General features: G+C 51.0%; 1 protein-coding gene across 1 annotated transcript in view; it reads left to right on the forward strand.

The window, feature by feature from the left end:
• Positions 1–732: 732 nt before the first annotated feature.
• kat6a (K(lysine) acetyltransferase 6A) overlaps positions 733–14,428 on the forward strand; it is a 25,874-nt gene continuing 12,178 nt past the window's right edge. Inside the window, exon 1 of the mRNA XM_062452145.1 lies at positions 733–984. Within this exon, the coding sequence (XP_062308129.1) occupies positions 733–984 (252 nt within the window). The remainder of the gene's footprint in view (positions 985–14,428) is intronic.

Consider the following 14,428-nt stretch of genomic DNA (forward strand, 5'->3'; position numbering starts at 1 on the left):
ATGGATGGGAGGACAGACGAGATTGACAGTGATAGGAGTGTTTGGGAGCGAGGAGACCTCAGCGCTGGGCTGCTGCTGTAATGTTAATGTTGCAGTGTTATCGAACGTGGAGGGCGCAGTGGGATTTTGGATTCAAGCAAGAACATTATTGCCTATTAATTATTCACAGCAACAAAATGAATCTGTAGCCTATTAGATGAAGGCGCAGTAGGTTGTAGTACCTGTCTGTAACTTGGGCTCTCTCTCTCTCTCTCTCTCTCTCTCTCTCTCTCTCTCTCTCTCTCTCTCTCTCCCTGTCCTTGAAAAGAGCCTGTCTTTTCAGCTCTTTGAGATCAGGTTTCATTCATTTCATGGCCACCAGCCAGTGGTCAGCACTTGTATAAGGAGATTCTCAGTGGTCAGATAAGATCAAATAGGGCCAGTGCAGGCTCAGAGCAGAGGGGTATGTGTGTGTGTGTGTGAGAGTGTCTGTGTGTATGTGAATGCATGCATGTGTGTGTATGTGAATGCATGTGTGTGTATGAATGTGTGTGTGTGTGTGTCCGAGGCCAATTAGACAATACTGCAGCTCGGGCCGTGAACCCATCCATCATGTCCCGGACAAAGCCAGGTGTCAGGGGGTCCGTGGGCTCTCGTCCACCCCCCGGCCAGCCTCGCTGACAGGTAGGCCACCCCTGGTCAGGCCTGAGTAGGCCTCAAGCACTGTGCTGGTGTCGTCTCCATAACAGCCCCATGGAAGGCTCCTCCAGCCTCGCTTCTCCGGCCTCGCTCCTCCAGCATCGCTCCTCCAGCCTCGCTTCTCCGGCCTCGCTCCTCCAGCCTCGCTTCTCCGGCCTCGCTTCTCCGGCCTCGCTCCTCCAGCCTCGCTTCTCCGGCCTCGCTCCTCCGGCCTCGCTTCTCCGGCCTCGCTCCTCCAGCCTCGCTTCTCCAGCCTCGCTTCTCCGGCCTCGCTTCCCCTCACATCCCCAGCCTCCCAAACCCAAGGTGACCAGGCCCAGAGAGGGATATCCACAGGCCTGTCTGTTAGGCTCATATGAAGGGTTGGACTGACAGCAAAGTAAGCACACAGCAATGTCAGCCTGTGGCCCAGAGATATATTTTCCCCACACATCCAATAAAAATACTAAAACTGAATTCTGGAACGGGAGAGGGAGGGTACAGGACCAAGAAGTGCCAACTGAGGATATCCAAACCTTTCTGGAACAGCTGTGACACGTTATGGTCACGTTGGTCCCTAATGATTTTCCTCTTTTGTTTCCGAGTACGCGCCGATGACCTCACCCCTTTTGGTCAGTTCGAGTTTTACTATGTTTCTTTGAAAGGTTTCTTAAAAATATTTTCAGCTCTACGGGAAAACATGGGTTCTGTCAGGCTTTCTGTTCTGATCTGGAGTGGTGTCGGTCATGTGGCTGGCGTGCTGCCCCCCCTCCTCACCCCCCCCCCCCCCCCTTCTCTCTCTGAGGTCCACACCACAGGCTGTTACCTCACAACTGTGCTGTTGGCTGTGTGGAACTTTCTAGAGGCTCCTACTGATGGTGGAAATGCAGCCAATACACTGGCTTTTGTTGGCTCTAAGGCCCATAGGCTATGGAAAACTGTGAAACACCAATGCTGTGAAACCCGTATGGAACGATGTGGAACACCATGGAACACTGTGGAACCCACGTGCAACATTGTGGAACCCATATGAACCACTGTGGAACCCATATGAACCACTGTGGAACCCATATGAAAACACTGTGGAATACAGTGGAACCCATGTGGAACACTGGAACCCATGTGGAACACCGTGGAACCCATATAGAACCCTGTGGAAGTCTAAACTTGATGTTATCATACTCGTGCTCTAGGCAAGAGGCCCATGAGGTTTTCTTCTCCGTGTCATGTTAGCTGACTGGTTGCTTATTTTTCCAAATTCAGCAGAGAGATAGCATGAGGTAGAGGAGGGGAGCAGCTCTGCTCTATTAATCATACAGCTAGACTGGCCTCCCCAGACGGAAAGACTGTGTGTGTGTGTTTGTGTGTGTGCTCATACAGTATGTACAGTTAGGTCCATAAGTATTTGGACATTGACACCATTTTCATCATTTTGGCTCTGTATACCACCACAATGGATTTGAAATGAAACAATCAAGATGTGCTTTAAGTGCAGACTTTCAGCTTTAATTTCCGGGTATTTACATCCAAATCAGGTGAACGGTGTAGGAATTACAATACATTTTATATGTGGCCCCCCCCTTTTTAAGGGACCAAAAGTAATTGGACAATTGGCTGCTCAGCTGTTCCATGGCCAGGTGTATGTTATTCCCTCATAAAGGGAGTTCGTTATTTCATTGACAAGGAGCAGATAAAAGGTCTAGAGTTCATTTCAAGTATGGTATTTGTGTTTGGAATCTGTTGCTGTCAACTCTCAATATGAAGTCCAAAGAGCTGTCACCATCAGTGAAGCAAGCCATCGTTAGGCTTAAAAATCAAAACAAACCTATCAGAGAGATAGCAAAAACATTAGGTGTGGCCAAATCAACTTTTGGTACATTCTTAAAAAGAAAGAACGCACTGGTGAGCTCAGCAACACCAAAAGACCTGGAAGACCACGGAAAACAACTGTGGTGGATGACAGAAGAATTCTTTCCCTGGTGAAGAAAAACCCCTTCACAATAGTTGGCCAGATCAAGAACACTCTCCAGGAGGTAGGCATATCTGTGTCAAAGTCAACAATTAAGAGAAGACTTAACCAGAGTAAATACAGAGGGTTCACCACAAGATGTAAACCATTGGTGAGTCTCAAAAACAGGAAGACCAGATTAGAGTTTGCCAAAAAACATCTGTACAGTTCTGGAACAACATCCTATGGACAGATGAGACCAAGACCAACTTGTACCAGAATGATGGGAAGAGAAGAGTATGGAGAAGGGAAGAAACTGCTCATGATCCAAAGCATACCACCTCATCAGTGAAGCATGGTGGAGGTAGTGTTATGGCGTGGGCATGTATGGCTGCCAATGGAACTAGTTCCCTTGTATTTATCGATGATGTGACTGCTGACAAAAGCAGTAGGATGAATTCTGAAGTGTTTCGGGCAATATTATCTGCTCAGATTCAGCCAAATGCTTCAGAACTCATAGGACGGCGCTTCACAGTGCAGATGGACAATGACCCGAAGCATACTGTGAAAGCAACCAAAGAGTTTTTTAAGGCAAAGAAGTGGAATGTTCTGCAATGGCCAAGTCAATCACCTGACCTAAATCCAATTGAGCATGCATTTCACTTGCTAAAGACAAAACTGAAGGGAAAATGCCCCAAGAACAAGCAGGAACTGAAGACAGTTGCAGTAGAGGCCTGGCAGAGCATCACCAGGGACGAAACCCAGCGTCTGGTGATGTCTATGGGTTCCAGACTTCAGGCTGTCATTGACTGCAAAGGATTTGCAACCAAGTATTAAAAGTGACAATTAGATTTATGATTATGTTAGTTTGTCCAATTATTTTTGGTCCCTTAAAAAGGGGGGGGCCACATATAAAATGTGTTGTAATTCCTACACCGTTCACCTGATTTGGATGTAAATACCCTGAAATTAAAGCTGAAAGTCTGCACTTAAAGCACATCTTGATTGTTTCATTTCAAATCCATTGTGGTGGTATACAGAGCCAAAATGATGAAAATTGTGTCAATGTCCAAATACTTATGGACCTAACTGTAGGTAGCCTACAATATTTACTCTTATCTGTGTGTGTGTGTGGGGGGGGGGTGTTCTTGTGTGTGTACGCCAGGTTCTCTTGAGGCAGAGTAACCCTTGGAGTACGCACACAGAAGGCTCCCAAACCCAGAGTGTATTCATCATAGTCAGGGGCTGGCTGCTGTGGCACCAGTGAGTTTGTGTACACCTGTGTGTGTGCCTGTGTGTGTGTGCGTGTGTGTGTCTGTGTGTGTGTCGTGGGGTAGACTGCTGGCTTGGTCTTTGTGTTCCCTGCCCGCCAGTACACCAGGAGCTGGCACGTCATGTGACTCTTAAGTGTGTATAAATACACGGGTCCCACCTGGCTGTCGTCCACAGCTAGAGATGGCTATCTAGCCAGGCGCCCAGGCCTGTGACCTGGCTTCAAGCAGGACAGAGGGTAAACGCATTGGGGAAAGGGGTGCGTGGTTTCCTTTCAGCAGATGTTTGGTTAAAGTGTGCATGTCTGTGTGTGTGGGGGAGATTGGTCTGCTGTGATGAGTGTGTGTGTGTATTTATGATACGTGTATGTGTGCATCTACCGCAAGCGGGTACACGCACAATGGAACATATACATTACATTGTCATTTAGCAGACGCTCTTATCCAGAGCGACTTACAGTAAGTACAGGGACATTCTCCCCCGAGGCAAGTCAATCGAACCAGCGACCTTCTGATTACTAGCCTGATTCTCTAACCGCTCAGCCACCTGACTCCCATCATATATATATACGCATACACTCTCATTAAACAGCTTACGCACACACACACACACACAGACCTATTTCCCTTGTGCTGTGTTTGCGTTGAGAGGGCCGTCCTCTGGGGCTGAGTGGCAGGTGGAGGAGAGCAGGCTGTGAATGAGGAGGGGCAGCATCGAGCAGCATCTCCCCCCCCCACCCCCCCCCCCCCCCCCCCCCACAGCTCGGCCTACTCTGTCAGCAGGCCAGCTCTCATCGCACCCAGGAACAAGGCCTCTTTCTCTGGGAAGAGCCCCACCTCCACAGCGCTCTTTGGTCAACTGGATCCTCCTGCTGAGTGACATGACATGGGCGAGGTCTGAGTGGGACAGCCTGAGTGGGCTCCCATTCTCCCATTCTCCCCCGCACCCCACCCCCAACCCTGCCCCATTTACCCCCTTACCCCATCCCACCCTGCCCCAACACCACTCACCCCCTCCATAGCCCCTCCATATCCACTCCTCCTCGCAGCCCCCTTCTCCCAATCACACCCAATCACCTCCTCTCACAGCCCAGCGTGTTCCCACTGGAGGCAGAGGCGGCACATTAATAAATAACGAGCCCAAACCGTCTAAAACATCCATCCTAATTCATCCGTCTCAGAGGCCGCACCAACCTCAGCCTGACCTACACATTGACTGTAAACACATTTGTCTCCTATCCGGCTTCCTAAGTCCCCGAGCCCAGCAGGGTTATTCAGACTGATGAAGTGCCTGCTGTGCCAATGTCGGTAGGAACATGGGAATCCGAACCAGATTCACAGCTAACTAACCAGCCAGGCCTCATCTCTGGTAGCTGCTAGGTGGGGGGTGGGGGGGGCGGGGGGGTGTTGGTAATGAACATCTGTCTGTGTTGGCTGATGTGCGGAGGGCAGAATGGCAGCTCTGTCTTACCTGGGGAGGGCCGAGGTAATGAGCCCAGCTGGTGCTGACAGATTGCTGGGAAGGGGGGCTCAGGATAGGCCCAGGCTTGGCTGGGTGTGTAGGCCCGGTCCCCCAGCACGGAGAGACTGATTGACAAGGAGGAGTAAACCAAGCATCTTTATCTGATGGCAGCCTATTATCTGCTTCGGTTACATTCCAAACATCAATAACAGCCTTTCTTTACTTTCTGTCCTCATGCATTGTAGCCTTCCTGACGATTCATGTTTGGTATGTTTTGGGGCGGCAGGGGGGATCGATTTACTGTTCTGTTTCTGCTGACGTGTCTTCCTCCTGTTTACCTTTCTCCATCTCTCCTCTGGCGAGGAATGGTGTTGCTATGGGTTACCTGACAGATATATTGGATCAAACAGAGGAGGAAAACAATGACAAACAATGTCTGCGGGAGACAACGGAATGATCACAACACAACGCTTGGAAAATATTCATTAAAGCTTTCAGTCATAATACAGGATATCCTGTATTTCTCTGAAAGACAACAGTATTATATTATATTAATATAACATGATTACATGTTATATTACTGTAGATCCTCTCTGTCAAAGACAATCAAATCAAATTTGAAAGTTCCTTTTTTTGGATGCCAATATGGCTTCCCATAGGCCCGCACAACACGCTTTCACGTGAGGCTTCACCTCACTTTCTAAAACAGACATGTACGTCATGCTTCTAGACTGGACAATCCAAACTCCAAATCCTAGAATACCGAAGGTGTCAATTCTGGGACTTGCTAATTACTCACATTGAATGACTGGTGGGCACTATGTACATTCATAAAGATGTGTCCTGTTGATGGAACTGGGAAACTTGGATGATTCTAATCCCATTTAGTGAGATCAAATGAGCTTTCCTTCTAGATTGCGCTCCCTGATAGTACTCCCGCTATTGGAGTACTATCACCCTCTACTGTGAGAAGTTGGTATTACATCGTTGTTGGAGTAGAGGGGCAACTGCCCTTGTGGTGTACATGCTGTATGGCAACCAGGCTGGACAAAAGGCACCACCTGAATAGTTGTTTAGGCTTGAGAATCTGTGAATCTTTTATAAACAGGATGCAACTGTGGTAATTAATGGGAATATTATGTTTAATATGAACAGTGGTACCCTACAGAATATCAGTACATGCTTAGTTCATGCTCTTTCCCTCTTTGAATATTTTTGATTATTTCTAGGCTTGTAAAAACATGGCTCGGGATTTGAATGAGTGAAGGGAGATCACATTTCACCTGCAGTACTACATATGTCCACCTGGTGGCAGTGCTGTGCTGTGGCAGAGTTCACCTGACCAGGTCCGGCACCACAGAGTTCTCAGTCAGTCAGCACTGCTCCATATCCATCTGGAAGCCACATCAGCACTCAGGAAGCTGCAATGTAAACTCACCTCCCAGATCGTCATCTTTGTCCTTTACTCCAAACAGACACATTAACAAACATCCCTGCCAACTCTGAGTCATTATTCTCAGTTTAAACAGATTCTGCAGCCCCCCCCTCCAGCTTGCCCCCAGGCCAGGACCTGCTGAATGATCTGGAGAAGATGGCCAGTGGCGTGACGTAAACTCTATCACACATGCGCAAGCAAGCTCCACACAGGGCCTTGATTCACGTATGCGACCAGACACAACTCCCACTCCTCTCTCTCTCTCTCTCTCTCTCTCTCTCTCTCTCTCTCTCTCTCTCTCTCTCTCTCTCTCTCTCTCTCTCTCTCTCTCTCTCTCTCTGTCTCTCTCTCTCTGTCTCTCTCTCATTTCTCTCTATCTCTCTTTCCCTCTGGTTGTCTCTCTCCTGCTTCTCCCTCTTTCACCCCCTTCCCTCTCTATCTCCCTACCTACCTCCCCCTCTCTCATCTCTCATCTCCCTCTCTCATCTCCCTCCCTCCCTCTCTCCCTTCCTCTCTCTCTCTCTCTCTCTCTCTCTCTCTCTCTCTCTCTCTCTCTCTCTCTCTCTCTCTCTCTCTCTCCCATCCTCCTTCTCCACCCCCCCTTGCCCCAGCAGCCAGAATGGGGGAGATCTGCTGATACAGGGAGGAGGGGGAGTGTCAGTGGACAACAAAGCAGCCCTCTGTGTTATCAGACCAACACACACACACACACAGATTCTTGTTTTTCATGGTCTTATGCTCTGCGGTCGTCCATGAGAGCATGTGCACTAGTTGTGTCCTTTCTTGTCTGTGACCTCGGAATTCATTCCGACGAACCTCGCTCTCCTCCGAAGCCCATTCTGTATTCTTCAGAAATGTAATCGAAAGACAGATTTTGAGCTGCAGGATATAAATTCGGGCATAAATAATGGCACCTGACCAGGACAACAGTAAAGCACCATCTGTGTTCTGTCTGCAAGGAGGAAGAGCACGTAGTTATGAGGACGGTTTGATAAATGACAAAGGGCCAGAATCTAATTTGTAACAAATACATCAGCCCTCCGATATGAGCGAGTAGAGTGTTTGCGTGCCGGGGTGATTGATGATGACATCATCACGGGTCTGACAGGGGAATAGCATAACTCACCCTTCTGGCCTCACGGGTGAAGTCCTCCATCCTTAACACGGTTATCTCACCCCCTTCATTGACCCAAGATGAAACCATGACCGGTGTTATTAGAGGAGCCGTCGCAGGGAGCTTGATCACGGGTGGGGGTTCGGAGAAGCCAGTCAAAATCTTTCCGTGTTATATTCTTTCAAATTTTTCATATCTATATTTTTTGGAACCTTTCATCTTACTCCCCTCGTCAGACAAAGTAGAGCAGAGGTTTGAGTTGAGAAGTGAAAAGCCTCTTACACTCTCGGTTTCAGCTGCAGAGGGAGGAAGGAGAGGAGGAGGAGGGCGGGGGTGAGGGGTGACACGTGGATGAGTGCAGATTCACCCATAGTGTTGAAGGGAGGATGAGGGGAGGAGGAGAAAGGGATGAAAGCCAGTTTCTGTTTGTCAGCCCCAGCTCTCATTATGGCTTCAGTAATTAGTCTATCTCAATGCTGACTCGCTTGGAAGCATGCCACTTAGTTCAGGTTTTTTCTCTCTCGCTCTCTCCCTCCCTTCATTTCCTCTCCTCCTCTTCCTCTCGCTGCCCCCTCCCCTGCCCGAGTCTTGACAGCTCACATGTCAGGCAGCCTGTCATGGAGGGCACTGCTGTTCGCAGCCCTTAAGAAAGAATCTTCCCTCAAATTGCCTCCATGAGAAGAAAGAGAGAGGGAGTCGGGGAGGAAACGGAACTCGTTCCGTAGACACAGAAGGGAGGGGATGGAGGGGAGGGCAGGGAGGGAGCGAGTGAGAGAGGAGGAGGAGGAGGAGGAGAAGAAGGGGGGGGGGGGGTAGGTGTGCTTTCGAGAAGACAAGGTGAGAGACGCCGGTGTCCCCCCTGAGGATCCGAGACGCCGGCGTCTAGCGAGGCCGGCCGGAGAAACGCTCATGTCACATTCCCGGGATTGATTTCCTCGCGCTGTATTTACTCCCGCGAAAGCCCGGGCGCCGCGGAGCGCCCCCGACCCTCCGCGCCCGCCACTTCAACACTCCTCCAAAAGCTCCCCATTCAGATTCCAGCCATGCCTCCCCATTCACCTCAAAAGCGCCGCAAGATGCTGCATTAATGAATAGCCGGGGGGGGGGGGGGGGATAGATAGAGAGATAGAGAGAGATAGAGAGAGAGATCTACCGGTACCACACAAACCGGGGCCAGTGGCAGAGAGAGACGGAAGCCTCTCCAACTGACACGCCGGGTTCAAGTTCTCAGAAAATTCATTAGAGTCCACTTCCAAGCCTTCGCTTCAGCCTGGCTGCGTTGCCTTGTTGCACACGGCGTCTGTATTCGCGGCGCGCAAGCTCGGCTATTCTGCCTGCCGTTCGTTCCGGTGCTTGTGGTAGTGACCCAGCGTGACCGTGGTGGGACGGCTCAGGTGATTAACACTCTGGAGACCCCCTCGCTCTGAAACCGCACTCGGGCAGGAAATCCATGTCGACTATGAGATTGGAAACACCTCAGATTGGGCTCATCTCTTGGGTAAAACCTGTTATTTCCGCCGATGACACTCAGGATCTTTCGAAACTTATAAGAATGGAAAAACAACAAAAACACTCCCTGTGGCGGATAATAGCTCAGAGAGATGGTGAGAAAGAGGTGAGGGGAAGGGGGGAGGGGGGGGGGGGGGAAAGGGCACAGGATGTGTGCTATTTCAGACGTCGCAGTCTCTGCTGGGGTGTTGCGCTCAAACTGGGACCTCATTGTTCCTCGTCGGTGACAATGACATCATGGCCTGAGACCCGTTTTTGTCACATGACCCCGACTCCTCAGGAAGTGATGCAACAGCCCAGATTGGAGCTCTGGCTCGGGGCCAAATGAGAGCGAGATTACTCCCGTGAGAGAAGCCTAGCGGACCCTCTCTCTCAACAGGGTCCGTGTTCAGAGCACTACACATCTCCCTCAGCTAACCAAGCCCTGGAAGGCTCCACCAAGACGGTGCACAACAAACCTGTTCAAACGGAAGTGAGCTCTCAAAGCTTCTGAGGTAGAAGCCGGCAGAGTATCGGTTTCTAAATATGGAGCCTCACATTCAATCTTGTCATGGCTTGGCTTTGTTTCCAGGACAACTTCCCCCAGCCCACTCTGCCACGAGGGCCTGGGGGAAGACGTTGCATGCGGAGGCAGGACGCCGTCACTCGAGACGGCCTCCTCTGCCCCGGGCCACGTACCACCGAGCCAGCTCGGCGAAAGACCCCCGTGAACACTGTGTTCTGAGCTGCCCCCTGTTCTTAAGAGATCGCCTCAAAGTTGTCATGGCGATGAACTATGAGTAATGTGCTGTCCAGGACATTCTGTCGGAAGGAAGGGTCACGTCGCTATGGAGTCAAAGAGGGCTTGTGTTAGTTGGCGAGGCTAGCAGTGAGGTTCCTTCGCAGCCTGGGGGGGGGGGGGGGGCTGGTTCTCTTTGGCCTACAGTGGTATTGAGGTGGGTCTGCTGTTGTTTTGCACCAGCTTTTGGGACATGTGTGTTGTGCTGAGAGGTGTTTGTGAGTATTGTATTGACATGGTGGTGTTGCTAGTGATGCTACTGTCTGTTCTGGGCTTGTTCGCATTGTGGAGTAAATCTGTTAACAGCCTGTCAGCTCTGAATGCGGGAGGGTAGGCAATTAAGCTGTGTGTGTGTGTGTGTGTGTGTGTGTGGAGGGGGGTTGGGTGGGTGGGTGGGTGGCCATGTGGGTGTGTGTGGGTACGTGTGTGTGTGTGTGTGTGGGGTTGTTTGTGTGTATGTGTGTGTGCAGGGGGAGAGGGGGGGGGATGTGTGTTTTTGTGTGCGCAGTCGAAGTAAAATCTCCACATATGCACGTGTACACTGATTATGAACTCACACTCACACTTAAATGAACATAATTATACCTAACTAAACAGCGAAAAACAAGCACACTTACTCTCTCTCTCCTGCTCTCTCTTCCTCTCTTTGTGTCAGACACACAAACAAACACACAAACGCGCACACCTGTTCGCACACACACACGCGCGCGCGCGTGTGAGCGCACAGATGTTACCCCTGCCCACGCCTGGCCTACAGATCCCATCAGTGTTTGGGTAAGTCTCCTCGCTTTTTAGACCAGAGAAATCCCAACACGCAGGAAACAGAAAGGGCAGAGGTGTCATAATTGGAAAGAAGGAGAGAGAAGCAATCCGACTGGAGGAGGAAGAATGAGGGCTTAATTAGATATTCTTCTCCTATCTATATATAGTTGTTTTTTTCCCGAAAGCTTCCCCGGGTTGAACGTATCTCTGAATTCTAATTACGGGGGTACTGATGAGTATGTACAGTGGCCTAGATAGGCTGAATCAGTATGGGCCTAGGTGCTCCGGTGCAGTTAGTCCCTGTGCTATCAAACCGGGGGGGGGGGGGGGGGGGGGATGAGAGAGGAGAGGAGAATAAGGGTGTCATGGACATGAGAGGGAGAGGAGGGGGAGGGAGAGGAGAGGAGATAAAGGGAGTGGGGAGAGAAGAACATCAGCAGGTCTCCGGGGAAGGAGGACAAAGAGGCAGACCACAGCCTGAGGTGGGCACACACAGGGGGGCCAGATCTGAGAGGTTTGGACCAAGGATGTGTGCCTGAGCATCTGTGTGTCTGTCTGCGTGTGATTATTTGTGTGTGTCTGCGTGTGTGTGTGTGTGTGTAACCCCAGGATTTCTATACCAGCCAGAGTAGCGGACTCCTCTGATCCTCTCAGTTCCCTGGCAAGCTCCCGGAGGAGGATCGGCTCTGGTTTCACGTCTAATCAGGCGTGCTGTACTCGTCTAGTACGGTCTGAGTCAGAGGGCAGGTGTAGGAAAGCTGGTCTGGTCACATCTGGTAATGTCCTCACCTGTGTTTGAGTCATCTACCAGCAGGGGAAACAAGCAATTATGCGCAAGCACAGTCGTGACAATAATAATAATCATGAGGTTATCCTGTGCAATAATCGAAGCACCCATTTAGCTGATGAGCATGACGACCTCCAAAAAGTGCATGGCTTCTAGCCAAATAACACATTCCCTCGCTATCTCGCTCGCCCTGGCCTGGAAGGCGAAGTCTCTCTCTAGTGACTATGAGCCACAGCCATTTCCCTCTCGCTCTCTTCCTCTCCCTCTCTCTCTCCATCTAACTCACTCTCTCTCCCTCTCTTTCTCGCTCTCTCTCTTTCTATGTCTTTCAACCGCTCTCTCTCTTTTCCCTCTCTTCCTCTCTGCCTCCCTCTCCCTCTGTCTCTTTCCCTCTCTCCCACTCTCTCTCACACACCGACACTTTTTCTAACTCCCTCCCCTACACACACACACATGCACCTGTCCAACAACACACACAGACACCCCCCCCACCCCCCCCCCCCCCCAATCCCCCATGTCCCCAGAGAGGTCCCCTGCTGTGGCCCTGCCCCCCCCCCCCCCCCCAGGTTGCCGCTGCAGGCTTGCTCGGCGACCCCCACAGTGGCGTGCCGAGCCACGCCCTGCCGTGCCAGGGAGCCCCCCCAGGGAGGGCGAGCGTGCGGCGGGTCTGATAAAGAGCCGGCTGCTGGATGGGAGGCAGCCACACTCTGTCTTCCTCAGCTGACCTTGGAGCTGACGAGCTGTAATAAAACATCGGAGGCTCGAGCACTCCCGGAATGGTCGCACTCTCCTTAATGTGCAGCCGTAGCTTGGCGTTGGCGTCCTCTGCCCAGGGAGCCCCCCCTCCCCATCTCCCTGTGCCCCCCCCCCCCCCCACCCCCTCACCCTCGACAGAGCTCTCATCGATCCATGCGCGATGGCGTTGCGGGCTGATGATGATGGATGCGTCGCGATCATGTTGGCCTGGGCTTTTCCTGATGATGACGAAGATGACGAGGAGGAGGAGGATGTCGACGGTGGCCCCCCCGCCACTGCAGCACAAACGCCGGCTTTGGTTGCCATGGCAGTGACGAGGAGGACGAGGATGAAGATGGGGATGGGCTCGCGATGATGACGAGGGAGAATGTCAAAGATAACAGGGCTCGCTGGCTGCCATCATCACTCTCCCCCTCTCGCCCACCGCAACTCCATCTCTCTCCTCCCATTATAACCCCTCCTCCCCCCCTCCCTCCTTTCTTTACAGTGTCATTCAGTCCTTGGTGTGGCGCAGAGAGAGAGAAAGTTTTGTTTTCATATTTGGGGTAATAACTCGAGAACAAACCATTCTCTCTCCGGGGATGCTGTCTGTAGTCTGCAGCCTTTTGTTATGATGTAGCCGTAAGCAGAGGAGCCAGGAGCACGGGCTGGCTGGACCTCCCTCCAGAGAGGCCTCGGGCTTAATGGAGCACTGGACCCACACACTCCAATCCCGGACATTTGTTTGTTCGGTCAAATATTTAATTGATTTCTGTGTAGGAATGCTACCTGATTAAGTAAAAAGGGGAAGAGAAGGTGTGGGGGTGTGGGGGGGGTGGGGGGTAGCAGAGAGGAGGGGTGGATGCTGCAGGAGGAAAGGGGGGGAGGAGAGATGAACCCCAGGCAGATATGCTGTGCTGGTTGTGTGGCGCAGGTTTGAGGGTGTGTGTGTGTGTGTGTGTGTGTGTGTGTGTGTGTGTGTGTGTGTGAGGCTGTATGTGTTTATGTGTGAGGGTGTGTGTGGGGGGGGCAGGTGTTTTTTGGTGTATTTGAGCCAAACCCCTTGACTAATGCATTAAGGAGTAGCATGAATGTTGATTGGACTCAGATTCAGAACTGATAGTATCGCTAAATCTCATTTGTAGGAACATGGGAGATGAATCTTCCTCGTCTAATAGCAGAGTAAAGAGAGGATGGAATCAGGTCTGGAATCTCTACGCTTTTAGCTTTGCTTTCGGCACCGGTGGGTGTGTGTGTGACAGAGAGAGAGAAGCTCTGTGTGTGTGTGTGTGTGTGTGTGTGCGTGTGTGTGGAGACTGCATTAGGGGTGTGGTGCTTTGTGAAGGAGTCCAGCTAAATGGACAGGAGGGAGAAAGTCACATGTCGGCCTAAGGGCCTGTTCCAGTCTGCCAGTGAATGTGTTACTGTCACACTCTGAGCTGTTGTCAAGTTGAGCCAAATGAAATACACACTAGAAACACAAACACAAACACACACACACATATAAAACACACACTCATAAACACACCCTTGTCTCCTACTCTGTACTGTCTCGGTGTAAATACAGAGTTACATACACAATGAATGTTCAAATTTTCACTGTCACTCTCAGAAACATTATTATTCAAAGCGCACACCCTCACAACCACTCTCTCTCACGCACAGACGCACCCTTGCACACAAACGACACTCGCAAACAGACTTTGCCTCACACACACACACGGGCAGTATACACACATTTCAACTCATCTCGCGTTGAGGATGTCACAGATGTCAGGAGTGTCTGTCACCCTCCAGAGGACTGTGGAGGGAGGGAGGGAGAGAAAGAGGGAGAGAAAGAGGGAGAGAGAGGAAGGGAGAGAGAGAGAGAGAGAGATGGGTAGAGAGAGAGAGAGAGAGAGAGAGAGAGAGAGGGGTAGAGAGAGGGGAGAGAGAGATAAAGAGGTGACAGAGAGAGAGAGAGAGAGAGA

This window comes from Osmerus eperlanus, chromosome 25, assembly GCF_963692335.1.
Source record: "Osmerus eperlanus chromosome 25, fOsmEpe2.1, whole genome shotgun sequence".
Classification (NCBI taxonomy): domain Eukaryota; kingdom Metazoa; phylum Chordata; class Actinopteri; order Osmeriformes; family Osmeridae; genus Osmerus; species Osmerus eperlanus.